This window comes from Nanorana parkeri, unplaced genomic scaffold, assembly GCF_000935625.1.
Source record: "Nanorana parkeri isolate BGI_ZX_2015 unplaced genomic scaffold, ASM93562v1 scaffold345, whole genome shotgun sequence".
Lineage (NCBI taxonomy): Eukaryota > Metazoa > Chordata > Amphibia > Anura > Dicroglossidae > Nanorana > Nanorana parkeri.
The window spans coordinates 95,472-123,024 of NW_017306613.1; the positions used below are offsets into that span (position 1 = coordinate 95,472).

The 27,553-nt window shown below is 43.3% G+C and overlaps 1 protein-coding gene across 1 annotated transcript in view; it reads left to right on the forward strand.

The window, feature by feature from the left end:
• The window catches only part of ASS1 (argininosuccinate synthase 1), a 72,252-nt gene that overhangs the window by 31,032 nt on the left and 13,667 nt on the right, over positions 1 to 27,553 (forward strand). Inside the window, exons 8-11 of the mRNA XM_018558531.1 lie at positions 3,904 to 3,994; positions 6,814 to 6,898; positions 12,244 to 12,308; positions 23,651 to 23,782. Coding sequence (XP_018414033.1) covers positions 3,904 to 3,994; positions 6,814 to 6,898; positions 12,244 to 12,308; positions 23,651 to 23,782 — 373 coding nt within the window. The remainder of the gene's footprint in view (positions 1 to 3,903; positions 3,995 to 6,813; positions 6,899 to 12,243; positions 12,309 to 23,650; positions 23,783 to 27,553) is intronic.

A 27,553-nucleotide genomic window follows, 5' to 3' on the forward strand; every position in this document is an offset into this window, starting at 1 on the left:
TTATTATTATTATTATTATTATTATTTTTGGCTGCATTTTTTTTCTTTCCTTTTTTTTTTTCCCCGCCTCTGTTCCTTCCTCTCTGACATCGCTGCAGCAGCCCCCCTGCCGGGCCAGATAAATGGAAAAGCCGGCGATACAGTGGCACCGATGACATGTCATTTGAACCGAAGGCTTTGAAAATAAAAATAAAAACGTGGCTGACAATGAAAGGCAATGGCGAGACCGGGTTGTCGCTTTATTTCTATTTGGTTATTTTATTTAATAGAGGTTGTCAGCGGCGGAAGGTTTGAAAATTGGCCTCTAAGTGACTTTGATTTCCAGTGTTTAGTAAAGAGATTTGAATTGGGATATTTGGTTGCTGCCCCGCGGGCCCGACCCCCTTTTCACTTAGCCTGACCTTACCAGCCAATCTAGTGTTCAAGTTTTTCTTCTCTCTTTCTCTTTTCGTGACACATGGCATGGAACAATAGGTGGTAAACTTTGGGCTTGTGGATAAGTGGCTTGGCCCTCCATCTGGCTGTTTGTATGCAGTTATGATTGTATGTGGTTCTCAGAGCCCAATGCTGAAAAATAAGAGGAAGAAGTCTAAAGCTGCCCATACACCTTACAACCATCGCACGACTTTCGTTGTACGATGGTTGTAAGGTGATTAAAATTTCGGACAATCTGCCCATCTTGGACAGGCAGATCGTACTTGCGTACTCTCGATCTATCCGTGCAGAGAGCCGTGACAGGGGAGTGACTGGATTCCACCCTCCCCTGCCCGATCCTGCAGTGCTGACTGGCGGAACGGACGGGGGAGGGGGCGGGTACAGCTGGCTCTGCCTCTAGATAGGCAGAGTCAGCTGTCACTCACGCAGCTGGGTGGATCCAGACAGAATTGTCGGGATCTGCTCCGGCTGCAGTGTCTCAAGTATACCGGGAGCTGTAGCTCGCGGTACACTGAGCTTTGGGTGAGGGGAGGACGCTAGTTTATGTCCTCCCGTTACCCTTAGGAGAACTATGGGGAAAAGCCCTAACCCCATAGTTCTCCTTTTAAACATCAAAGAGCAGCATACATTTTATCAGCATTTGAAATAGGTCTGTGAAGGTTCTCATTCGCCCAGGTCATGGTATATCTGTTATCTGCATTTGAAATAGCTTAAAAACATTTTGATTTTAATATCAATTTCATTCATCATAGCATCCCAAGATTGTATACCAGGCTTTGCATGCAGCTTTAAGGCATAAAGAGTTGGCGAGGAGAAAAGTAAAGATTCTGTATTGCAGAAGAGACATACAGTATGTCTCTCCTGCAATAAAAGAGAAAACCTTCCGTCTTCGTTTTTACTTAAAGTTCCTTTTTAACTCTAGACCCCCCGCCTCTCCCCCATGGAGAATTGCAGACCTTCTGGCTGCATACAAGAGATCACTTGTACAAAAAAAAGCGGCGGCTTCCCCGCTGTAAATTTAGCTCTGCTTGCCCAAAGCAGGGCTAAATGTAGAAAACAACTACCTGCCCGGCGCCCGGAACTGCATGTCCCTGGCATCAGGACATAGGAATTTTACACCACTGCTGCCCCTGTACTCCCTGCTGCCCCAAGACCAGGCCTTGGTTGGCCTTGTGGCCAACCAAGGCCCTGGCTTTCTGACAGGGGTTCGTGGATCACAATGCTGGTTGATGAGAATTATAAATCATTTGACAGCTGAAATGGACCACAAACATATTTGAACTACATATCATTTTGTCTGCCTGAAGTTCATCTTTGATGGAGGAAGGACAGTGACACAACATTTAGGTGTCTGGTTTAGGGAAATCGGCTCATTTATTTATCCAGCTTTAGAAACGAAAACAAAAATAAAGAAGTTATATATAGAGTTCTGGCATTGGAGAACAGATATTGGGAACTGGCAGGTGTGCACAACTTGGCCCTCCGTCAGGTGCTTCTGCTTACATGGTGCTGTTAATGTAGATATATTAGTTCACATCTGTTAGGTCTGTGCACTGGATCCATCTTTCCTCTGGTTCAGCTCATGTAAATATACTGAAGGTGGGAGCAGCAGTGAGCAAATTTTCTTAGAAACTGCAAAAAAAGTTTTCTTTAGACTGGAGAGATCTCCTCAAAGAGTAAAATCAATGGACTGGGTGACATACTACATTTAAAATATGATTTTCGCAGCCATCCAGGGGCCGGACGTATTTTCTTCTACTTCCTGCGTCATTCGTTATGCAGCTAGCATTGCTATCTGAGCACTTATCGGAAAGCACCCTGCCCATAGCATACAGTAGGTGTCTTCAGAATTCATAGCAGACCTTGCAGAGAAAGCCGGGTACCGCGCTGATTGACAAGCATTAATACGCCCACAAGTCAGGGACAGCAGGCAATCAAATGGGCCAAAGCGGATTTTAGCCACTAACCCAGAAAGGCCATGATTGATGAGTGCTCCATAAAGGCGCCTCTTCATTGTAACTCTGCCAAGGCTGGAATTAGGCTGATGCGTTTTTAGATGAGTTTTAGCTTTGTTCCTCTCAGCTCCCCTGGATGTATTAACCTTGGGGACACTGTACGAGTGCGTTCCAGCAGAGCACCTGCTGGGGTCACCCAGCCCCATTTCTTTCTCCATCTTTGCAGAATAAGCTGGTACGCAGCATAGAGGGCCCTGTCTTTATGCAGAAACCTTATATCTGCCAGATTCTGGAATTTATTTTGCTACGGACGTAGTGAGTCTTTTCTGCACGTCAGTCTCTAAATAAACCTAGGCTTATGAGGCAGTGTAAAGACATTCGTGCAAACCAAAGGCTATTAAAGGACAACTCCACCCAGAAGTGGTGTTTCAGTTGTGTGGTAGCTAATTTTCTAATACAGACATCTCTGCTTTGACCCTAATTTTCTTTACTACAGCTAAAGCGATAAAACTTGGTCAATGACCTTCCCTACATGTGCCTTTCCTTCCTTGTATACTGTCAGCCTCCTCATACCTTTCCTTCCTTGTATACTGTCAGCACTCCTCATACCTTTGCTTCATTGTCTACTGCCTCCATCCTCATACCTTTCCTTCCTTGTCTACTGCCTCCATCCTCATACCTCTTCTTCCTTTTCTACTGCCTCCCTCCTCATACCTTTCCTTCCTTGTATACTGTCAGCACTCCTCATACCTTTCCTTCCTTGTCTACTGTCCACCTCCTCATACCTTTCCTTCCTTGTCTACTGTCCACCTCCACCATACCTTTCCTTCCTTTTCTACTGTCCACCTCCTCATACCTTTCCTTCCTTTTCTACTGCCTCCCTCCTCATACCTTTCCTTGTCTATTGCCTCCATCTTCATACCTTTCCTTCCTTGTCTACTGTTCACCTCCTCATACCTTTCCTTCCTTTTCTACTGCCTCCCTCCTCATACCTTTCCTTGTCTACTGCCTCCATCTTCATACCTTTCCTTCCTTGTCTACTGCCTCCATCCTCATTACTTTCCTTCCTTGTCTACTGTCCGCCTCCTCATACCTTTATTTCCTTGTCTACTGTCCGCCTCCTCATACCTTTCCTTCATTGTTTACTGCCTCCCTCCTCATACCTTTCCTTCCTTGTCTAGTGTCCACGTCCTCATACCTTTCCTTCCTTGTATACTGCCAGCCTCCTCATACCTTTCCTTCCTTGTCTACTGCCTCCATCCTCATAGCTTTACTGCTTACTCCCTAGTGTCTGTCTCTCCTCACTTCACCCTATACCATCGCAGCTGTCTGTCCATTTAATCCTCACCCTTCTTGGCAACTTTTTGTTTCTTCCATATAAAGTTGGTGACAGTGTATGCTTTAAGTATAAAATATCCCTAATGCTTTCCATAAAGTTGCCCATCATATATACAGTATACACACACACCTCTGTGTTCTTTATCTTACTGGTACTGTTTTTATTTTCCTCCAGAATCATGCTCCAGATAGTCTGTTTATGAAAACTAAAGATCCTGCGACTTCCCCCAACACCCCAGACATTTTGGAAATTGAGTTCAAGCATGGTAAGCATCTAAATTTCAGTCCTCATATAGTATAAAGCAACAATAAGTTGACAAAAGCAAGTGAACTGAGGGCAAAACATAAAATGTAGTCATCATGAAAAGCTTCATATCTGTGTCTACATTTTGCATTTGGCTGCACTGTTGAGCAGAAAAGCTAACATTTCAGATCTTGGTCTGCCAAAACACCAATTTCTGTGTGAGATGCAATACCTTCTGTGTATATTTAAGATTATTATGGTGATCAGAGGTCTGGGTGAACTCTGATCCTGCCTTGCAGCTAAGTGGCCAAATGCCAAGGCATATGATCACATGTCTGGCTGCCCTTAGAGGCCGGGGAGTGTTTTGACAAGGACATGTAAGAATTGCAGGGCATGTTCATAATTTATGCTTATAAGGGGACATGGTGGTCTGGATAGAAGACATTTATTTTCATCACTAGTCTACTTTAAATCCAGTTTGACTTAAATTGCATTCTATACACACTCTTCTGCCCAGGAGTACTCACGGACTTTGATTGGACCTTTATTAGTTTGTCCTCATTTCTGATTAGACATATAAATTATAAAACACTAAAAAGTGAGTTGCTTTGTGACCCAGTGTCCACCCAACAATACCAAGCTATAATGTTACTTCCTTCTACACAAAGTATGCTACCAAATTTATTCTGTTGCTTAAAGGAAGACAGGTTGCAATGACAGGTTGCCCAATCGGGAAACTGTTATTCAAGCGCTAAACCAGGCAGCAGTTGATTTAGGCCAGGGAACAACTGTGGAGTAACTGCCCTGTTTTTGAAGCAAGTCAGCTCATGTAAAGGACAATTTTACATTTTCACAGCTCTTATAGTAAAAGATTCTTTGTTAAACTTCTCCTCCAATCACAAAGAGTCTCTCATGTCTTTTGTGGTGACCTGATGGGTAATATCCATCTTGGCCCTAAGGTGCTTGGTATGGACCTTTAAAAGAATATTGTCAGAATGGAAAAGCAGAGTTGTAACAGGTTACACCGCTACTCTTACTTTTTCCTTCCCACCGAGCACCGTTTCATGCCAAGTGTACCATAAAGATGCCGCTTGGGTATGCAAGCACATCCCCTTAATGGCCACTTGAATCTGCGAAGTATGCATGTTCAGGCCAAGAGCAGAAATTGGGTAGGCATCTCCAGGATAAACAATAGCAAATAGCTGAACAAATCTGGCTATAGCTGGGTTTTCAGATTAGTCATGTAGTTGAAGACATCTTTATGGGGTTATATACTGTAAAAAAAACTGACAAAAAGTTGTCTTTTTGGAAAACCACTTGATGACAAAACTTTCCAGGTCGAAAAAAAGACAGTGTCTTTACAGAACTCCACAACTGTATGATCATCGTCCAGATATCAAATCTTTCTTCCTAAAAGCCAAAATCGAATTTTCTCCTCCCAAAATAATAGTTGCTCTATGTTGCGTTTCCCTTTAAAAAGCCCCTACAGTCACTGATTTTAGAGCAATCCTTTGCAGCTGCCAGCAAGCCCGCCACCCCGCTACAAACATATAGTAACTTATTTGCACGTGGCATTGTGGCGACTCATGGCATTGTTACGGAATACCCCTAGGAAATTAAAATCCGGTCATCATCTCATAAGAGGACAATGACAGTCCCATTCAGCCAAGTCCATCAGACTCTCTATTCAACCCTCACTTCATTTATTTGAAGTTCTAATCTAATTATTGACTATTTGAAACCTATAAGCTGCGGATCAGGGAGCAGAGCGCAAAAGTGACGAGCGGGATCCAGTCCACACGGTAGGGGGGAAAAAAAACCCTTTAAAAATAAATAGGATCTCCAGATTGACGAAGGGGGCTTAAAGTTCATTATTGCAAAGAATTACATTTAATAGCAAAAGAGAGTGAAAGTGGTCTGTTAAGAGTTGATTGGCAGTGAATAGTGCAATCAATGCTAATAGGGGGAACAGATGGGGAAAGATTAAGTAGCAAACCCAGGGCCCAGCTCTTCTTTGTGGTAGAACAACTCCTTGTCAGATTGCTAATACATTTATTGCTCATTTCAGTTTGAAAAAGAATAATAACCTCATTCTTTTCATAGTCTGTCCTCTCCCTCCCACCCGTAGCCTTTTCCATACCGAAATCCTCCCCCCCTTTGCTCTTCCCCTCTGCCCCAATCCGATCACCACACCCTGTTTTGTGGAAGGTGTAATAATTAATTCATAGGGTCTCCTTTTGGCCAGCCGGATTTAACTTCTCGCTGATGAGAGCAGACCTCCTTTTTTTTCCCCCGAGCTGTGACAGCCACAAAACTTGCTTGGCGCCCTTTGAAACAGACATTATGGGAGGGTGGGCAGCCAAAGCCCTTACCGTGCAATTGGGCCACCAGCTCCCCCCCTCCTTTCCCTCGTTCCCATTTGTCAGGCTCAAATCTCCGAGTGGTGGGACAGAAGGTGCTCGGCCATAAGACAAAGCCAGAGCGTGAAATGTGATTAGCAATGGTGCTGGTTGCAATTTCACAGTGTATGAAATGAAAAGACAGGGCGACAGAAGAGACAGCAATGGGGTGGGGGACTTATTTTTATTGCCGATTTTCTATTTTGGCCTGAATCTGTCCCCCTGCTCCCCACCCTCCAGCACCTCCTGATACTTAAGAAGTTACTTAGAGTTCATAACTGTCTCATCCATTTAATGCTGTGTGTTGTGTTAGAAGCTCCTTTACACTCACTGGAAAGTGCTCTGTTCCCCACGGGGTTTCTGTGTCTATAAATCCCCCCACCCCCCGGTCCTCCTCCGATGAGTGCCCACATGTTATGTCTGTGCTTGTCTTTTGTCACAGGTGTCCCTGTGCAAGTCACCAACACCAAAGATGGTACGCGACATCAGAATGCATTGGAGCTATTCTCTTATCTCAACGAAGTTGCGTAAGTTCCTTTAAGTCTGGGTACCAGATCACAGCACAATAGAGGTGCAGTTAATATATTTTCTATATATACTGTATATATAACTTGGTATGAGGAAGAACCTGAGCGTTGTACTGTTAAGGGATATTTCTATTATGGGTAGATATTGGTGAGGAGAGAAGTGTTAGGCCCCCTGCAAGGTGCGCAAGTCAACAACACCATAGATAATACATGGCATCGGAGTACGTTGGAGCTATTCTCTTATCTTAACAAAGTTGTGCAAGTAATATATATAACTTGGTATGCGGAAGAACCTGAAAAATGCACCATTAGGGATATCTCTATTGTGGGTACATATTGGAGAAGTGTTGGGCCTTCTGCAAGGGGTGCAGTTCACCAGCACCATACATGACAGCAGAGTGCATTTGAGATATTCTTTTATCTCAATGAAGTTGCTTAAGTTTCTTTAGGTCTGGGTACCAGATCACAGCACACTATAGGTTCTCGCTCTCTCTCTCTCTCGCTCTCTCTCTCGCTCTCTCTCTCGCTCTCTCTCTCTCTCTCTCTCGCTCTCTCTCTCGCTCTCTCTCTCGCTCTCTCTCTCGCTCTCTCTTTCGCTCTCTCTCTCGCTCTCTCTCTGACTCTCTTCTCTGACTCTCTTCTCTGACTCTCTTCTCTGACTCTCTTCTCTGACTCTCTCTGACTGGCGTTACACTTTTACACTTTAACATCCAGAAAAAGCAAATATTGTTTAAATACAAGAGGCATGTTTATTCTTACTAGAATCTAGGTGTGATTTGTGTATTTCTTCCAGATCCTTGCAGTAATTCTGTGTGAAACTTTGCCTCTGTACAGGAGCTTCATGTAAAGAAGACTACTGACCACTGCTCTCTCTCCTTGTGCAGAGTGGCTGGTCTTGTATCTGCCTCCTCATGTCGTTTTCTGTCGGCAGCCTGTAGTAGGTTGGGTCTTTTGGACCCCTCCCACAGCTCTGCTCTCTGCACAGTATATGTGCATCACAGTGATGATGTCACTGCTGGTTTACAAGGTAATATTTGGATGTGCAAAGGCACTTGGTGCACACAAATTCATATTATGTGGCTACTAGGAATAGGCTCTGATTTGGACCAAATCTGGTCCAAACCGGAGCTCCTCTACACATGGAAGGAGCTCCTACAAGCACACAAAAAAGCTCCTTCCACTGCAGCCCAATCAGCTGCAGGCTGGGGCATTCCTCGCCCTGCAGCTGCACATTAACAAAGGGGTCGGATTCTTGTGCTGTCATAATTGACCTCATATAGACCACATGTGGTCATATAAGGTCAATGACATCACTGCATCCTGTGCCTTTACTTATGTGTATCTGCAGACGGGGAATTCCCTGGCCACAGCTGATTAGGCTGCAGCAGAAAGAGCTTACTTCCATGTTTGAAGGAGCTCAGGTTCGGACTGGGTTCAGTCCAAACCTGAGCTCATCCCTAGTGGCTAGTTCACATACCTTTTTCAGCTTTGTATTTTTATTAAAAAAATAAGACGTGCAGCACTTTTTGTGCCAATACATGGTTTAAAGTGGATATTTCAGCAATGTCACAGTATACAGCAACCATAAAAAAAATCATGTTTTTTAAAAGCTGTACTTTTTTTATCATTTTAAAATCAGAAATTGTGATAAATAGAAGTGAACAGACACCAGAATGCACATGTACAATGTACATCTCTGAGTCAGCATCTCAGTCCTGGAAGTAGATGTTGACCCTGGATGATGCCTGAACACAGACGGCGCTGTCCTTGTTTTGGGGGAAAAGCGGATAAAGGCATTGTCAGGAGGGAGTACCGTGACCTCTGTGAGAGGTTATATACCCCTTTGTGTTACAAATACACATTACTTAGCATGAAAAAATACCTGTTGCTACTTTTTCTTTAAGAAGGCCTATTAACTAATTGGTAAACAAAGAAGAACAATTGTATCAAGCTGTTTTAAGTAGTTTTAAAACCTCTGCAATCTGAATGTCTCTCCTTCACTTTACTCAATATGCAAACATAAAACTGCACTTGGATGAAACATACATGAAAGCATGCAGCAACATACATCAGAAACAAAAGTGTAATAAGCCCAGACCTCAGTGCTCAGAATCCAGAATTATGGGGGATATTCCATTTAAATTCTGCTGTCATGTACCAATGAAGGTGTTGACCGTAGCAACCTGTGACATTATCATTTACAATGTCAGGCCTACGCTACAAACATTAACCTCCTGAAGCCTCCTGACACATATTGATTGATAACATATACATTGTTCTTTAAAATGTTTGTAAAAAGAAAAATAGATTGAACACATTGGAAGAATAGTTGCAATTGCATAGAAGTTGATTGAAGCCAAAAACCCATCAAACTATCTAATGATCAGGATTCATTTAACTTGATTGAAAATATTATAGTATTTGAGATGGTGAGCTTAGAGCTCTTGTTGGGGGCCTTGTTACCACGTAGACTTGTTTGCTATTTTTTTTCTGCACTATTAAAGTGAGCACAATTCTCTGGAACATTCCGCTCCCATTGCACAGTCTAGTAGCCATTTAGTCCCTTATGAACCTTTGTAACTTCAATGCCACATTAAAGTACATATAGCTGGAGGGCCTTTGTGCTTTGCATAAGAAACAATGGTGGCTATTCTCATGTAGAGTAGTAATCTACTGCCTGTAAAGTAGCGTGAGAGATAATGACAAAACCGAACAAAGGAATTCTTACTAGGAAACAACATTGTCATTTTGTATTGTTTACTAGAAATGCTTAGGACAAACACATTAGGGCTTATGAGTTTGCTCTTCGGTTTCATTCAGTCACATTGACTCAGAATGTGGTGGTTTGGTCATGGGCTCCCCCTTGTGGATAATAAAAACAGTCTCATTTAGTTGAAGCACGTTGGCACACAATGAATTGCAGAGGAACTATAAAACCCAACACGTCTGTTGGCTGTCCGCATTTCTGCCCCCTCCTCCAACCAACACACTTGCTTTCAGATGCAACATAGCTGGTCCTCAGACACTGGTGAGATCTGTGCTATACTGAAGTCCAAGGAGAACCATAAAGCTGGCCAATGCCATACACTTGGCAATTTCCAGTTAGTTTGAATCACTTTCAGTCCACTGGGAAATCCAGATATGATCAAAAGTAATTGCTGGAAGCTAAGCAAAATACCACCTACGGGTTTGATTGATGACTAAAATTTGAAAATTTGGTTGATTGTGAAGTCAGAATTGACAGCTACAATATACCTAATTCAATTTGAAAAAACAGTTAAGACAATTCCTTCAACAATGATTTTTATTTTTTTTATTTTTTTTTAATTCTGCCAGGTTTTGATTGGGACGATTTTGATCCCATCCTCTTGCTGTGGATCGAAACCACCAATTTATGTATTTGCAATTTTGAAAAAAAGGAATCGTAAGTTCCTTAAAGCAGCTTAAGGCCAAGTGCATATGGGTCAATTTACTAGTGTCATTGTGTTCTTAAAATAGCCAGTGATTAATTGCTAGTAGTAACAATGGATCACTACACCTATGGAACAAATAGCTTGCTATGGCATACAGATAGCATGTACAGTGGTACCTCGGTTCACGAACGTTTCTGTTCAAACAATTCGGTTTGCGAACAGGAAGTTCGGCAAAATTTTGCTTCCGCTCACCAACTCCGCATCGGGTGACGAACACAACTGCAGCTATCTTCCCTGCTCTGACACATGGTCGTGGCTTCCTCTAGTCGAGATCGCGGTCTGATCAGTTTGATTTGGTTCGTGACCCATGAATCTGGTCGCGAACCGAATTGAACGAATTAAGTTTGTGAACCGAGGTACCACTGTAATAGTAATTAATTACATGCATTTTGGAGCCATTTGTTACATGCACACCACTAACATTTATTCGCTGGTGATTTTAGTAGAACAACGACTTTACTAAAAATCCCTTGTAAGCTCCCTGTCGTAGGAAGCGCTCGTTTCTTTGTGGTTGTAATTTTTGCCAGATTTTTCAAAGTAAACAAAATTTTTGAACACTGGTGAATTGTTGACAGTCACTTTCAAAAGGTAGAAAATGTCAACAATGGAGACCTTACTGGAGGAATGACAGCCTCTGACCTGTAGGTAGAGTCCAGCATAAACACTTTCTGGTTCACACAGTATACTATATCATACCGAAGGGCCACGTTTGAGGGGGCAAACTAGGCAAGCTGGGCAATTGCCTAGGGTCTTCCATGGTCTAAGGGCTCCCTTCCAACAGCAGTAATTTAGTACAGTGGTACCTCGGTTCACAAATGCTTCTGTTTACAAACAATTCAGTTCGCGAACAGGAAGTTCGGCAAAATTCTGCTTCTGTTCGCGAACTCTGCATCAGGTGACTAACACGACCGCAGCCATCTTCCCTGCTCTGACACTGGTCGTGGCTTCCTCTAGTCGAGATCGCGGTCTGATCACAGTTTGATTCGGTTCGCGATCAATTAGGCTCTCGACCAGAATTGTGGAACAAATTAAGTTTGTGAACCGAGGTACCACTGTATTATCTCTGTATGTATAAATATAGAGTTTACAACTCCACCGCCAACAATTTATATATGTGTGTAGGTATAGGTATGTATACATTTTTATATGTATGTATATTTTTATATGTATGTAGAGCTACAAAGGAGAATTTTGTAAGTGCAATTACATTGGTAAAATCTCCAGCGTATAATAAGACTAGTGATCGTTTGTTGCACAAATAAGGCTCCCTATGGGGTAAGCTACATAGGCAATATGCAGTAGTGACCATTCACACTCAGTTGTATCATTGTGTAAGATTAATTGCTACTACATGCTACTTGTGTAGTTTATACAATAAGGATCCATTTTTTCCTTTTGTACAGCGATTGGTCGCTTCTTTTACAAATCAGATGTGATTTCATTAGTGTGACTCTGCTCTACTCTCTGTTGGAAAACCACTTCTCTTCCCAAGCATGGCCTGATGGGATACACATGGAACAAAAGGAAAATTTTAGGGACCAGTGTTTGGATACTACACAGATCATTTTAAGTAGCTCACTCACACTACTAGGAGTAGCCGTTGTTCTGGACCCATCTGCACTGCTAGGGGCTGTACTGTCTGGCAGGGATAGGTGGACCTCAAAATTGCAAATTGTTTGGCAGATAAAATATTTATATATATATATATATATCTAAAAAAATCTAAAACAGTAGTTTAAAAATGTATAAATTGTACTAAAATGACTTTAAAACATAACTAAAACAAAATTGAAATGATTATAGTCTCTCTCTCAGCCAGCCTACATGATAACCTCATCAAATCAGCTCAATCTCTCTTTGGTGTCTTTGCAGGGGGAAGCACGGTGTTGGCCGTATAGACATTGTTGAGAACCGCTTCATCGGGATGAAGTCACGTGGTAAGTGACTAGAAAAACTTGTAATAACTTGAGTCCAACCAAGTCTAAACCTTGGTCATACACACCGCTGAATGTACAGTCTCTGCTCAATCACATCTAGATTTACTAAATCTGTGTAATACTAGGCCTACTTTAACAATGTATTCAATTTGTATCCAGTCAGGTGGCAGACCCTCATACTGCATAATTGTTGGTAAATCTAAAGAAGATTTTATAATGAGATTGTAAAGTGCACAGTCAGCTTAAGTGCTCATTCACACGGGAATCGGCCGGCACGTTCCCGGGAGCTGCCGTACCGGGCAGCTCCCGGGAAGGACAGATGCTGTGTACACACTTGGATTTGGTAACCATTTACACTGCATGACTATGTACGAATAATTATCTGATTGGACTACATTTTAAGTAAAAGCACATTGAACCATGTGTATGAACTAGCAATCTACTTTTCGCTCAAGAGAATTGTAGTGTCTACATGCTGCTCTGCTGCAGAAATAGGCATCCATCTATTGATTAGTCTCAGGGTGTAGAGTGAATCACCCAGGAGCTATGCTCTCTGTCCTGCTTGACATTCAGATAAGTGTTAAAGCCCTGATGAAAGGAGATTGTTTTACCCCCGATACGTGTTGGCTGCCATTATTTCTCTGTTGTCATTCGAGGCATTAAATAAATACTTATGGACTTTAAGAACATCTGTTTGACACTCCTTTTGACTCTTAAGCCAGGAGGCTCCAGCCCCTGGGGGTACCCTGCTTTGTGGAGAGCTGACGAACCCAAGCCATGTGGCTACACTAAGGACTTTTTTTTCACTCAGATCACTAGTCTTGCTTCTACTTACCGTAAATATATACCTTGTCCATGTCTTTGTTGGGGTTGTTCCTGCACCCCTTCATTATATCAGGAAAAAGAAGACAGGACATAATAGGAAAAGACATATGGGTTGAAGTGATGGAACATTCAGCCTGTCACCCTGTTGAGTAGAAGCTCTTTGAGGTTTTGCTCCCAGCTAGAGACAATCTTTATTTTGGAACCAGCCACCCCCACCCCTTGTTTCAGAGATAATCCGAGGTCAAGGTAGGCAGCCGACAAAGAATAATCCAGAAACAGTCCGAGATTAGGGCAGGCAACCGACAGGCGCAATACAGAGACAGGCGAAGGTCAAGGCAGGCAGCAATCCGAAGAGTAGTCAATTTCCAGGTGAGCAGTTAGTAACAGGAAAATCCAGAGACAAAGCTAGGCAGGCAGGAACAGCAAGGTAGCAGGATGCTATCACAAGGCCAGAGCTCTGAGCTTGGAATGCTCACATATGGTGCCACACCAGAGCAGCCGATCAGGCCAAAGAGGGTAGAACAGGCAGCACTGAGCTGCACTGTGTGAGAGGAGTGTCGGTGGCGACCAAAGGGAGCGGAGGGCACATCATCTCCTGAGCAAAGTCTGTTGCTCAGCAACAGAGATTTCAGTGAATTGCATTGGAGACACAGGCGGGGCAGAGAGTGGTAGGACGGTAGGCTGCAGAGTAGGAGTTTGAACATGTCTAGACCCAAGAACATTACAGAAAACTGCATGCACACCACTACATAGTGGTACATTAAAATACTGGAGTGTTCACTCCATAGCAAACTGCACTTGGCTATTACATTTATCGGATGTGTGCTGTAGCCTGTTCAGTGCAGATGCATAGTAAATACCGCGTGGATATGATTGTGTTGTTAGTAAATAATTCCCTCCACTTGTGTCAGTTTGCATAATTTTTGACTGCAGCCTCCTTTTAATAAAGGACGGATATCAGTTTTTCTAACCTGCAGTGAAAAACAATGACTGCTGAACTTTGATCAGTGGCTGCAGACAACACCCTCGCTTCCATCCAGCTTTTACACATTTCTAGCTGCTGCACCGCGGCAGCAGAAAGGTTAACACAAGCCACAGGTACCAGAAGAGCAGGAGGGATGAAGGCGCTCGCGCAGGTGTGTGCGTGCCGCTAGTTCCTTGAGCATTTGTGTGACAGCATGTCTCATGGAGCTCGCTGGCGCTCCCCTAACAATAGACCATGTTCTGGGAAACGCAAGGGCAGCTGAAATTGCAATAGATTCGATGCATATTATGTCTTTTCACAACCTCATTATCAAATTATGGTTTTTGCACTGAAGGAGGCCTAATTAAGTGAAGTAAATTAAATCTGTGGGAGGGAAGAAATGCTGCATGTTCAGGCTTTTAATTTCGCCAAAAGAACAAAAGGTTTTTGTTTTTTTTCTTTTCCGATTTAATTGTCCCTTTTTTTTCCCTCTGGTTTCTTTTATCTTTTAATGAAGCTTGTATGGAATAGACAAGAAATGGTGATTTAATTTAACATGTTTGTTGGAAGTTCCTGAAAAGTTTTTTGTTTTCTTTTATTCCTAAATGATTCGGGGAGGATGCTGGGTATGTCTCGTATTCTGGTCAAGCATGCAAAATTTTTTAATGTGATCGAAAATTTGACCTCATCTGATGTATGCAACAAAGATTGCAAAATCACTTTCATCAACGTATCGACTTTCAGTTTACAAAAATATAGTATCAAAAAAAATCAAAGTTTAAAAGTGATGATTGATTGCATCACACACCACATGATTAGCTTGAAAATGACTCGAATGCCTGCCATCTTTGATTTGATTCCATCAAACTGTTTAAAGGCAATTGAAATGGTAGTAAAAATGATCGATAAATGTTGGATTTGATCAAGCCAGTCATTTCTTTGAAGGGTTAGATGAATGTGTACGCTGCCAACATTAGACAATAAAGTCGTAGGTGACCTGGAATGAAAAGTGATGTAATGAAAACTACATTGGCTGAATTGACCTCAGCGCAAAAGTACAATACAAGGTTATAGACAGTGAAGGTAAATCACAATTTTTTTTCTGCAAATGTCAAGCTTGTAGTAGATGGACTACAATCTCAACACAAATATGAAAACTAAACATGAGATTGTAGTCCATCAAGGGGAGTGAGCTTGGAGCGGTGGCTACTTTACAACACACACAGGGACCATGGAGAACAAAAGTAGCCACCATCCAGATGGAAGGACAGTGTCGGCAATAATTCAGAGATGATTAGAGGATCTACAGCCGAGTGATACACAAATAAGATACATTTTTGGTAATAGTTAGGGTACTTGAATGCATTTTTAAGGTTTAACTAATGAGTTTAGTGTCACTTTAATGGATCCAGGGCCGGATTTCCCTCTGCTCCCTGCCTGCCCCCGGGGCGGCAGGGAGCAGTGGGGCAGCAGGGATTCCTATCACCAGACGCCTGAGACATAAAGTGCGGGTAGTTGTTTTGTACATTTAGAGCTAAATGTACAGCACAGCCTGCTCGTCCTTCCTCCCCCAAACCCCCCCGGCCACCCCGCCGGCTACCTCTCTCCCTGCCGGACGGAGATCCTCTCTTAAGGATGGAGAGCGGGAAGCAGAGCGGAGAACTTACGTTCTCCGCTCTGCTCCGTGTAAGCAGTGAGAGAGGATAGCTGCACTCGCAGCCTTCCCCTCTCAGCTGTCACAGGAGTTCCAGTGCTGTGCTAGAACTCCTGTATTGGAGGTGATACGTTCAATATAGATAACCTGTCCCCTCCAAATGCTGTGTGATAGCAATAAAGTTAAGTGAAAAAATGATTCATTAAAATAAATAAAAAATAAAAATTGGTCAAAAGTTATAGAATAAAAAAATAAAGAAATAAATAAGTAAAAAACAATAATAAAAATAAAAAGGTGATAAATAATAAGATAAAAAATTAGGAAAGAAAAAGCTAAAACCAACCCTGCCGCCCCCTAACGGTAACCTTTGCTTACGCACCCCCCCCCAGGTTGGCTACATAATGGGTGGGATGGGGCAGAGCACAGAAACTCTGATAGATATCTCACCTCTGGCCTTCCTGACAAATTTAAGAGGTTAGCAGATGATTCAAACTGCAGAACCTGAACCTGAAATATAATTTTTAGGGAAATGATCCTGAAAAAAAATATTTACAGTACCAATACATAGCAAAAAATTATTTATATGAAAGATCAGTTAATAAGAGAAATAGATATGCCCCCTGGGAGTATTATTATTATACAGGATTTATATAGCGCCAACAGTCTGCGCAGCGCTTTACAATATAAGGAAGACATTACAATTTCAATACAATTCAAGACAAGATGGTAAGGAGGGTCCTGTCCGTGAGGGCTTACAATCTAAAGGGTGGGGGAAGTGATACATGAGGAGTACCCTTATCTGTACAGAAAATGGACTCACAGAGAGTTGCTGGAGATGGAAAGGCTGCGAATGGGACCTAAACTAAAGGAATCCATTAGTAAGGGAAATACAGGGCCTGTCAGTGCTGACCTCCTGGTAACAATGGATGTATCTGGCTCAGTGTATGTAAGTCTAACAATCAGTTTCTCTTATTTCCTCTCTTTGGTCTGTTAAAATGGAGCTTCACTCCCAAAACGGTGTTCTCCTTCCTGCAACCCCCACCCCCTTTGCAATATATAAAATCCCTTTTTTTCCCCATTTGTTTACATTATTTTAAGTCCAGACCGCCCCGTTGCCACCATTTTCACCTAGGCAAGAATGACATGTCCTACTCCTGCAGCACCCCTCGATAACCCCATCATATTTTCTAGAAGGCTGCAGGAGCAGCGGTGCAGTGGATACAGCAAGACAATCCATCCCTGGGCAGGTAAGTATTTTTTCTGAAGAAAACTCTTCATAACTGATAAGAGGATGAAAAAAAACAGGGAGAGGGTGAAGTTCCACTTTAAATATACAACTGAAAGCATTTTGTTATATCTGTTGTATAAGTGGGAGGGGTGAGGTGTTCTGTAGTCCTAACCTCCTGTATTAGAGGGAAAACACTGCTCTTTAGTAGATTCAGTACAGTGAGTAAGCGTTGTCATCCTAGGACAGAGAGTGTGTTTCTGGCAGGATCACCAAGTAAAAATAAAGGAAAAAAGAAAACTAATGCAGCCACCACATCTAAGGACTGGTAAGCTGCAATATATATTTGTTCTTGGGTTTAGATACGCTTTAAATACTTTGAGTCACTGACCCTTAACAATCTTGCCAATTAGAAAGCCATATTGAAGAACTCCTGAGCTGCATAGTTTCGGTTCTGTAAGTTAGACAGCATTGAAGCCATTGGATCAGCATGAAACCCGGGATCTGTTATTTTAACCCCTTCGTGACTGATGACGTACAGTGTACGTCGCCAGCATCGGGGCTGTTTAAACAGACTCCCGGCGACTTTTGCCGCCGGGACTCTGTTTAAACTTGTAGAGCCGACTGTCGGCTTTACAACAGAAGCGATCCTGGCGACTTACCTGTCGCCAGATCGCTTCTGTGTCCCACTAAAATGTGGAATATAACATGGGTGCAAAAAATGAAAAAAGGGCCTCAGTCATGAAGGGGTTAAGAAGTGGCATAGATATTCTCTGCATGCAGGTTTCCTGTAATGCACATGCTAATGTTACCTTAGCACCTCACCATACATTGAGGTACAGCACAGGTCATGCCAATAAGATTCCACATTGCCAGCACGCTTTAATGGCGACTGTGTGGGAGGTATCTGTCTCCCTTCCTCCTCACAGTTCTGTCATATAATGTATACAGCCTGCTGCTTTTTAGCTGTCATTGCATTGAAAATATAAAAATAAGTCTACCTCCTCCCCCTTCTCCTCAGCCTGCTGTGAGTCTGAATAGAGACTTATATATGGAAAAGAAAAAATGTTGACAAATAACAGATATCAATTTTTTTCATGTTGTTGTGATAACTTAATCACCTTTCCCAGAATCCACTTCTGCCTCGCGTTGTTATACTATGCTGCCGGCGTCAGGTAAATGCAAAGCCATAAAATGATTCCCTGGAAGTCCGGGTACTGAAGAGAGGTTTCTTGGCAATAACAGACAGGTATCACTTCTCTAGCCAAAAAGAGAATTTCATTGGTTGAGGCAATGACGGCAAAAGAGACATTTTACTATATATTTACTATATCTTCCAGACCTCTCACTTTGCATCCCCACACAACTGATATTTTAAGTGGCACCCCAGCCAAAGGGTAGAGCGGGGAGTGTTATCAAGTCTTACCAATAGGACAGGCAGCAATTAAAACACTTTTTTTTAATGTTTAGTGGGAAAGGTTAAGAACCTTTGTTCTGTTGGTGCATTAGCTTTTAGTGCTGAGGGATCAGTTTTCAGAGCTTTCAGCACAAATAATGATGCCCTGCTCTTAGGCCCTCCATGTATTAGCCCTCTGTGTAACCCTAATATTTACCCTCCCTGTGACCCATACACTCAGTATCCCTGTAACATTAACTGTTGTAGCCCTCACACTAAACGTAACCCTAATAGTAATCCTCACACTAATCTTCCCTGTTCCCTGTAACCTTCACATTTCCTTCCCTATAACCTTTACACTCACCCTTCCTGTAAACCTACCACCAACCCTCCCTGTAACCCCACCACTAACCCTCCCTGTAGCCCTAACACTAACCCTCCATGCAAACCTAACAATAAGGGCTCATTCACACGGGAATCAGCCGGCACGTACAGCTCCGTGCTACGTGTGCAGGTGTATCGGGCAGTTCCCGGGAAGGACAGGTGCTGCATGCGATTAGTACCCAGCCCCTGTCCTTCTCTATGGGAGTACGCGGCCGTACGCCAACCTACGCTCACCCGCCCTGCATGCGCACGTACCCGTAAGGACCTGCACTTGAGGTGAGCGTAGGGGGGCGTACAACTGCATACTCCCATAGAGAAGGACAGGGGCTGCGTACTAACCACACGCAGCGCCTGTCCTTCCCGGGAGCAGCCCGATATGGCCGTGCACGGAGCTGTACGTGCCGGACGTTTCTAGTGTGAATGAGGGCTAACCCTCTCTGTAGCCCTAACACTGACCCTCCCTGTAGCCCTAACACTGACCCTCCCTGTAGCCCTAACACTGACCCTCACCTCCCTGTGGCCCTGTCACTGACCCTCCCTTTGGCCCTGTCACTGACCCTCCCTGTAGCCCTGTCACTGACCCTCCCTGTAATCCTAACACCACAACCCAGATGTGGGATTGTTTTAAAAACACACTACATACTGCTACTTCAAAGTGTATACCTTTAGGGAGCAAAAATAAAAGATCAAAGACTAAACCAATAAATTCCAGCACAAGGGGCGAAGGGGGTTCTTCACAGTAAGATCAGTTAGGGTCTGGAACTCACTGCCACAGGCGGTGATTTCAGCAAATAATGTGGAATTGTTCAAGAAACTTTTGGACGATTTCTTAAGGGACCGTAATATACAGGGGTACAGGTACTCCTAGAATGAGATCCTAATAGGTTGGACTTGATGGACTAATGTCTTTATTCAACCTCAAATACTATGTAACTATGTAACTATGTAACCCGTCATGTAACACTAACTCCCTCTAAAACCCTAACACTAACACTTTCCTAACTGTGTTAACTCTAAAGGTGCCCATACACCTTACGATTATCGGACGAAACTTTTCGGCCGATGATCGAACCGTCGTACGATTTTCGTACGACGGACCCATCCTGCCCCGATGATCGCAAGATTAATTTAGCCGTAATTAACGAAAAGCACCTGGACGAAATGCGGTAAATGATTTGCCGTATTTTCGTTAGCGCAAGTGCAGTGTAGATCGTACGACTTTTGACGGACGGAAACGCCAGCAACCTTACGAAAATCGTACGATCTAGCAAAGTTTTCAAACATGCTTGACCGCCAAAAGTCGTACGATTGTACAGTACTATCGGTCGGGCACTCTATTCACACGTTACGATTGTCGTACGAAAAGTCGATCGCATACGATTATCGTACGATAATCGTAAGGTGTATGGGCACCTTAACACTAATCCCGGTAACCTTCACATTAACCTTCTCTATAACCCTCAAACTAACCCTCACTAATCTTCTGTGTTACACTAACACTAACTCTCCCTGTAGCCCTCACACCAACCCTCATTATAACCCTCACACCAATGCTCCCTGTAACACTAACTCTCTCTGTAACCCTAACACTTCCTTTAACCCTCAAATCAACCCATACTGGAACCTTCAGTCTAATAAATGTGATCAAAGTATATTATTTATGTCAGCAGAAAAACATCATTTGATGTTTTACATAATGTAAAAGTAGATTTAATTGACTGTTGCGTGTCAGCAAGGGCTTCACAATACCCATAGCACACCATGCGACTGCTATGGGGCCCAACCTGTCTGACTACACAGTGATTTATGCAAGTATTAATAGTATTTAGCAACACATTGGAATATATTAAAACGCGTAAATCTTGGGACCCTTAATATAAGTGCTATAAAATTCATTATTATTTTGAACAACTAAATTGCTTTTGATATTGAAGATTAGATAGACAGAGGGAGGACCCCTTATTCTTTTGGTATGGGGCCCCATCACACATAGGTATGGTGTTTTGTGTGAGCGTTTGATGCTCCACTGTGCTCCAATGCCTTTCTGCCGCTGCTGTCTTACCAAGCATGGCCTGTTAATTCCTGGAAGCCAATCTTGCCGATGGTGAAGACGGGAGGTAGATGGGGGTCTGTCACACATTGCTCAGTTTCTGTTTTTCTCAGTTCATCATAACGCTGGACTTCAGCAGAGTCTATTGAGCGTAATTGTGAAGGCGCACTGAAAATAGGAAGGTTTTAACCTCCTCACCCCGGTCGCCAGTTTTGCGGCTGACTTAGTAGGAAATCTCTTGCGACAACGACAGTCTTTAATAAGCTTTCAAGATGTCACCTGGGTCAGCGGCAAATAGAATTCTCCGCTGGAGAGTAAAAGAGTTGTGAAAGCAACGGACGTCTGGCTATCGCTGTGTAGTTCTGGTAAAACATGAACGTAGAGTTTAGAAAGCGAGCTAGGCCTGGGTATGGACCTGAGATGAGCAGTGCTTGACAACCTTAGTTTAAGGGAACCTGTCAACATGGATTTGCAGGAGTTATCATGGATGGCCTGATGTCCACTCTGCTTTAAGGGGCAGGCCAGCCAAAACTGATATTTCAGTGTTTGTTAGATGCTGGAGGGGTAAACCAACTGACAGTTTACTGTATCTGCTTTCTTATATTTGCTGGGCTATATATAATACCTCTAGTTTTAGTTTCCTACATCTCTCAGGCAGTCTATTTGTGAGCTATTCCCAGGTCTGCATACCTACTGTAGGTTTCATCAGGTTTTCCCACTCTGAGTGCTGGACTTTCTGTCTACTTTACACTATGTTGGTGGGAGTACATCTAAAAGTGGAACTGAGGGATGACTAATCATTGTGCTACTGCTATGTCTGCATTGTCCAATCACCCGCTGTAGGCAAGAGGTGACCAGGCTCTGTTGCCTAACTGTAGTAGAGAAAAGTCTGGTCACCAACAGGGCTGTGCTGTCTGGTACACGTGTATATATCTAAGATGTATGGGCACAGAAATACAAATCCTTTTGCAGGCAAAACAGCTTCCATAACTGTTTGCCTGAACCAAACATTAAAACTTCATTACAAGTTTACAGTTTTACTATCTGGGCTTCTCTTTTTCCTCTGCCTTTTTTATTCTTGACTGCAGGTGCTAAGGGTTAATTATTTTATGGGAAATCAGTAGGGAAGGCTTGTCTTCGACCTTTTTTATGCTAGTAATTAGTCGTGGTATGCTGCTGCTTAGTTTGAGGAACAGGTAGTGTCCAAACAGATACATGGATGGTTGGAATCAAAGCCGTATTTGTGAGAGGTTACCTCATTGAGTATATGTCACTTTCAAAGGCTTTCTTCCATTGTCCCTTGTTCAGTGCCTCCACCAAATGCTCCTATCTCTGTGAGAGGCCAGATCTGTGGGCTTCCTGAGCTGAGAAAAAGAAGTGTCAGGGGACCTGAGTATGTACAGGTCTATGTCCGGTGTTTCTACATCTTCCAAGGAACTATAATCAGTAAATGCCGACACCTGTAGTTTCTATAGTGTTTTACCAAATGTGGTATGTGGACCGCCAGTGGTCCACAGGTGTGTATAGGTGGTCCTTAACCATTTTCCTTCAACTGGTGGTAAAATGTGCTGACTTTGATGGCTGTTGATGGTAAGTAGGTTGAGAAGAACATTGTCAACCAGAGAATATTAAGACTGATAATTAGGCACTATAGGAATGGGGCAAGAAAGTATCAAGTCAGTGAGAGGAGTGAGGAAAGAGCCCTCCTCTGAGAGTCATGTCTGCCATTCGATCTCGATTTGTAGAGATAGGAAATAGATGTGGGCATAACATAAGCATTTTCCTATATTTGAGTCTTATCAAGGTCAGTGGACTTTAAGAAGCTCTGTTTCAGTAGCCCTCGGTTTACCAAACCTTGCTTTAAAGAAAACCTGTCAAGAGACAGGCCCTTCCTGAAGACTCTAGTTGCCTGTCTTTAATGCTGACTTTAAGATCTGAAGTTCTGCCTTTACTTGTGTGAGCCAAAGACAGTGAACTAGTATTTTCAAAAGAAATTTGGCAGTGTCACCCTCCACAGTGAATTGATCTCATAACAGGTTTCCTTTAAAGCAAACACGTTTCAGTGGTTGGAAGAGATACCCATATCAGCTGCATCAAATCTCTTTTCTGGCTCTAGCTTCTAGATAACGTTGGCTCGACACAGCATGCCAAGCAAGTTAGGGGCTTTTTGTGTCCAACATAGTTTTTCTGACAGCCAGAGAATAAACCTGTCAATGCAGCAGGCTCCTTTCCAAGTGCACGGACACTTATCTAAATGAGCAATGATCCTTAGGAGTGATCTGTCTAAGCTTTGTTGCCTGTTCTATAGCTCTCAGTCACAACGTGAGCCTCCAGGCTTCCAATCACTCCTGTTTTAAATAGTATTATTTCCGAAAAGCGCTTATGCTTGGGCGAAAGTGAGAGTGAAGTAGGGGGGATTGCAAGGGAGGGGAGGCATGGAGGGGGTACAAAGAGAACTGTTATTTAAGGCCCTTCTTCCCTATGCCTCCTCTCCTGCTCTCGGGCTTTAATTACAGCCTTCCTGCGGGAGTCCAGTGGGCTCGAGACGGTGAAGCGATCAGTTCCTGAAACCTGTCATTTCAGCCTCTTCAAAGAAGGGGAATCTACACATTTTCACCACAAGGTGCGAAGTGGTCTGTCTTTGCCCCCAGCAGGGGACTAATGACACATAACACTTTGCGGCAAGCTGAGAGTGAATGAAGTCGGACTGCAGTTCTGCTGTCACAGGGCTCATTAATAGTGTCATTTGACAGCAATTTCGGCTTCATGTATCCTTCTCTTATTCTCTCTCCTTTTTTTTTTTTCTCTCTCTCTCTCCTCCCCATTCCTGGAAAAAATGGCTAGGTATCTACGAGACGCCGGCTGGAACCATACTGTATCAGGCTCACTTAGACATCGAGACGTTTACCATGGACCGAGAGATGCGAAAAATAAAGCAGCAGCTGTCGCTGAGGTTTTCCGAACAAGTCTACAACGGTACGTGACAACCCCGGCTTCTGAAATGTATCCTGACTTGTAAAGTTATAACAATGGTGACGCGTGTTAAAGGAGAACTCCAGCCTGAGAAAAGGGAGAAGATATATTAAAGCTTGACCCCAGCCGAAAATCTATTTTTCAATATGTTTGCAACAGATTCACAAAGACAATTTCCTTAAAGTTTTCTATCTGGATATCCTGATCAAGAAACCAAGAAAGGGCTAGCTAACGAAGTTATAATGAAGACTGTTATATAACAGTCTTCATTATAACTTCGTTAGCTAGCCAGTGTTCTCTTCACCCTTTCTTGGTTTCTTGATCATTTGCATTCACAGGTTCTCCTCCTGTTTCCCAGGGCTGCATACACGCCTCCAAGCTAACTCTTTGCCCATCCGAGAGCGCTGTTTATATGTTTTTTCTGTACTTTGATATCCTGCCAATAATAGCACTTCCTGTTACAGGATGGCAACGATAAGCCACTGCCTCACAATTGGCAGCAATGTTGTTAGCCTGCTGTTGGCCATTGTATTGCCAATCAGATAATGCAGTTCAAAACCGCATTCCATACAGCGCACTGACCGAAATGACTGGTCACTGGGTATTCTGTGTGGCCCCGAAACGTTGGCTTTTTTTTACCTGTGTGACGCTATATAAATACATTTACACGTTTATTAATTTTTGGAGTGCTGGTGACTCTTCTTCCATTTGGGCTGCCTATCAGGTCTGCTCTTGCAGACCTGATTGGCAGCCCAACCCAATTACATTGTATATGGTGAGAAATGATGGCAAACATACTGAAAAATAAAATAAGGCTTTACATTCACTTTAAAGTAGAGGTGCACCGAAATGACATTTTTAAAACCGAAAAACAAAACCAAAAATAAAAAAAATATCAGGCCGAAACAGAAAACAAACATTTTTTTTCTAACCTTTTCAAATTTTTAACAATATTTAATTTTTTATAAACTTTTTAATTTTTGTATCTATTAATTTATGTATGTTTATTAAATATTTTATTTTACTTGTTTGGGGGCTTCAGGAAAATATCAGGGATCTAAACAGACCCCTGATATTTCTCTTTTACAATAGAAAAAGAGATTGCGGACACAGAGCCCTCAATCTTTTTCTTTTTCTTTATCTCCTGTTATAAATGAACAGGAAGCCTCTATACTGAGTGTTCCTGTTCATTCATAACTGGTGGAGTTAGTATGTTTACCTTGTCCACAATCATCAATTGAAAGGAAGTGATGTAGATCACTTCCTATTCATTCATAATTGGGGTTACAGTAAACATATTCTGTCCTCAATTAATTACAAGCAGTCAGCAGATCGCTGAGTGCTTGTACACGCTCTCTATCCTGACTCGCTGTCACAAGAGGCTGAGCGAGCGGTGCAGGGAGGAGAGCTCGGTCTCTTTTAACAGCTGACTCCTCCCCCCACGCTGCTGGCCCAGCCTCTTGTGACAGCTGACAGCTGTTTCCGCCTCTCCCACCGCTCTCCTGATCTGTCACAGGAGGCTGAGTGGGGCGGTGCAGAGCCTGGCCTCTTGTGACACACTGGTCGCTCACAGCGCTCTCTTCCCCCGCACCGCTTGGCCTCCTGCCGCAGTTTCTTTCCTCCACGCTGGATGCTGTGATGTGTCAGAGGGGTCACAGAGCAGCGCCCAGCAGGGAGGAGAGAAACCAGGCATGCACCGCAATTTTGGCCGAAAGAGGGCACTTTCGGCAAGTGCCATTTTCGGCCGATATGTTTCAATAGCCGAAATTTTGTGCATCCCTACTTTAAAGCTTATATCTAGGAACTGTAAAGTAATGCATGTACACTTGTGACACACCACCTCTACAGTTTTATTTGGCTGTACGGCAGGGGTAGGCAACCTGGGCACTCCAGCTGTGGTAAAACTACAAATCCCATTATGGTGAATCTTGCAATGCCTCATGGGACTTGTAGTTCCACAACAGCTGGAGTGCCTAGGTTGCCTACCCCTGCTGTACTCCTGGCACTCAGTTTAGCATCCTGCAGTCTGAACTCAAAAATCTATAGGTGTATGGCCAGCCTTACTTCCAACAAGAAGCCTTTAAACCTTGTGCCTTCCCACTAGGCAAAACAATCACCAAACACTATAGAACTGTATGGATGGCACTTGCCCTTCGGTTATATAGCACAGTACCTCTCCTATGGTTTAACCAGGTTCCTCCAATCCCTCTTAAAGCAGAACTCCAGGCAAAATTTTTCTTAACCCTTGTAGTGGGGCTACCCCTGAACCGCAAGGGTTGAGTGTTTGTCTCACCCGATCCTCAGAGTCAGCTTGCTCTTAGACTGGTCACTGGAGCCTCTCTCCCCGATCTCGCTGCATCGGTCTAAGGATCCTTGAGTCATCATGTTCTATACACAGTGTATAGGACATGAGGACACAGAGGGACATGCCATCTCTGCAGCGGAGGCGGAAAGAGGCTTCATGGACCCATGTAACAGCAAGCCGTGACAGCAAGACATGAGGACACAGAGGGACATGCCATCTCTGCAGCGGAGGCGGAAAGAGGCTTCATGGACTCATGTAACAGCAAGCCGGCTCCTAGGTTCGGGTGAGTATAACTTTTTTTTCCCTAGCACCTAGACAAAAACGAGCACTTAACCCTTGCAGTGCAGGGGTAGCCCCACTACAAGGGTGAAGAAGTTGCTTGGAGTTCTGCTTTAACTCCACATTTAGTGGTTCTTCTTGATGCCCTTGTCTGTCCTGTGCAGCATTAAAAACCTGGCAGGGGTTTCAACTCCTCCATACTCCACAACAAAAACTTCCTCACCCTGTTTTATCTGCATTCCTTTCTCTATCCTAATCTAAAAAGGAAAGCATGGCCTGGACATGCTAACATTAACATTTGCATACAGGTCCTCTTTAAAACAATTGAACTTCTTCTTAAGCTAAGTTAACAAATCTACTATGCATAGTATCCAATAGGAACGGTACTGGATAGGAAAGCTTAACTCTGATTGGGTGGCGTGGATTTGTATTATACCAAGCTGTTTTTTTCTTTTGGTCTGTGACAAAAACCCCTTTTATACTGTAACAAGTGGTCCTCCAGATAAATCCATTCTAGCCCCAGGGAACGAGGCCTCTGTCGAAGTCTAAGGGACAGATGTGCTTTGGTATTTGGTTCCCGGGAGACAAGTGTCAGTCCTTTCTTCCTGCAGCGACTAATGTTACCTTTGGAGAATGCTATAGAAGGTGAGCTCACCTGAGCAGGCTCTCAGCCCACAGCAACCCATATGGGCCCTGATTCCTGACCCTGATAAAGTGTAAGGTCAGATCGCAGCCTGGCGTCTTTAATCTAGAGGCCACAGGGGAAGGGAACAAGGACATAAGAGCAGAGTTATTGTAATCAGCTTACAGATATCCAGGAACTGCAAAGTTGATAACGTTCAGCGATAGATTTCCAGTACTGTGATCATTATCAAGCTTGTCATTAAATCCCCAATCTTAGCAGTTCGTGCAAAAATAAAGGGGAATTCCAGCTCACACCAAGTTTTTTTTTTAGAACAATGAAAAAAAGTGACCCAACCAGAGCCGTAGCTAGCTGCTTTTGCACCAGAGGCAAGCAAAAAACCGTGCCCCGCCCCCCCCAACGGGCGTGTGACGTCACCCAGCACAGCACACGAGCGGCATCATGTGATGTCCACAGGATGTGGGGTTTTTTTTGTGTTTTTTATTTATTTTATGTTTTTTACATTTAACTTTTTTTACTTTTGGGGGGGGGGGGGGGGGGTGGCTCT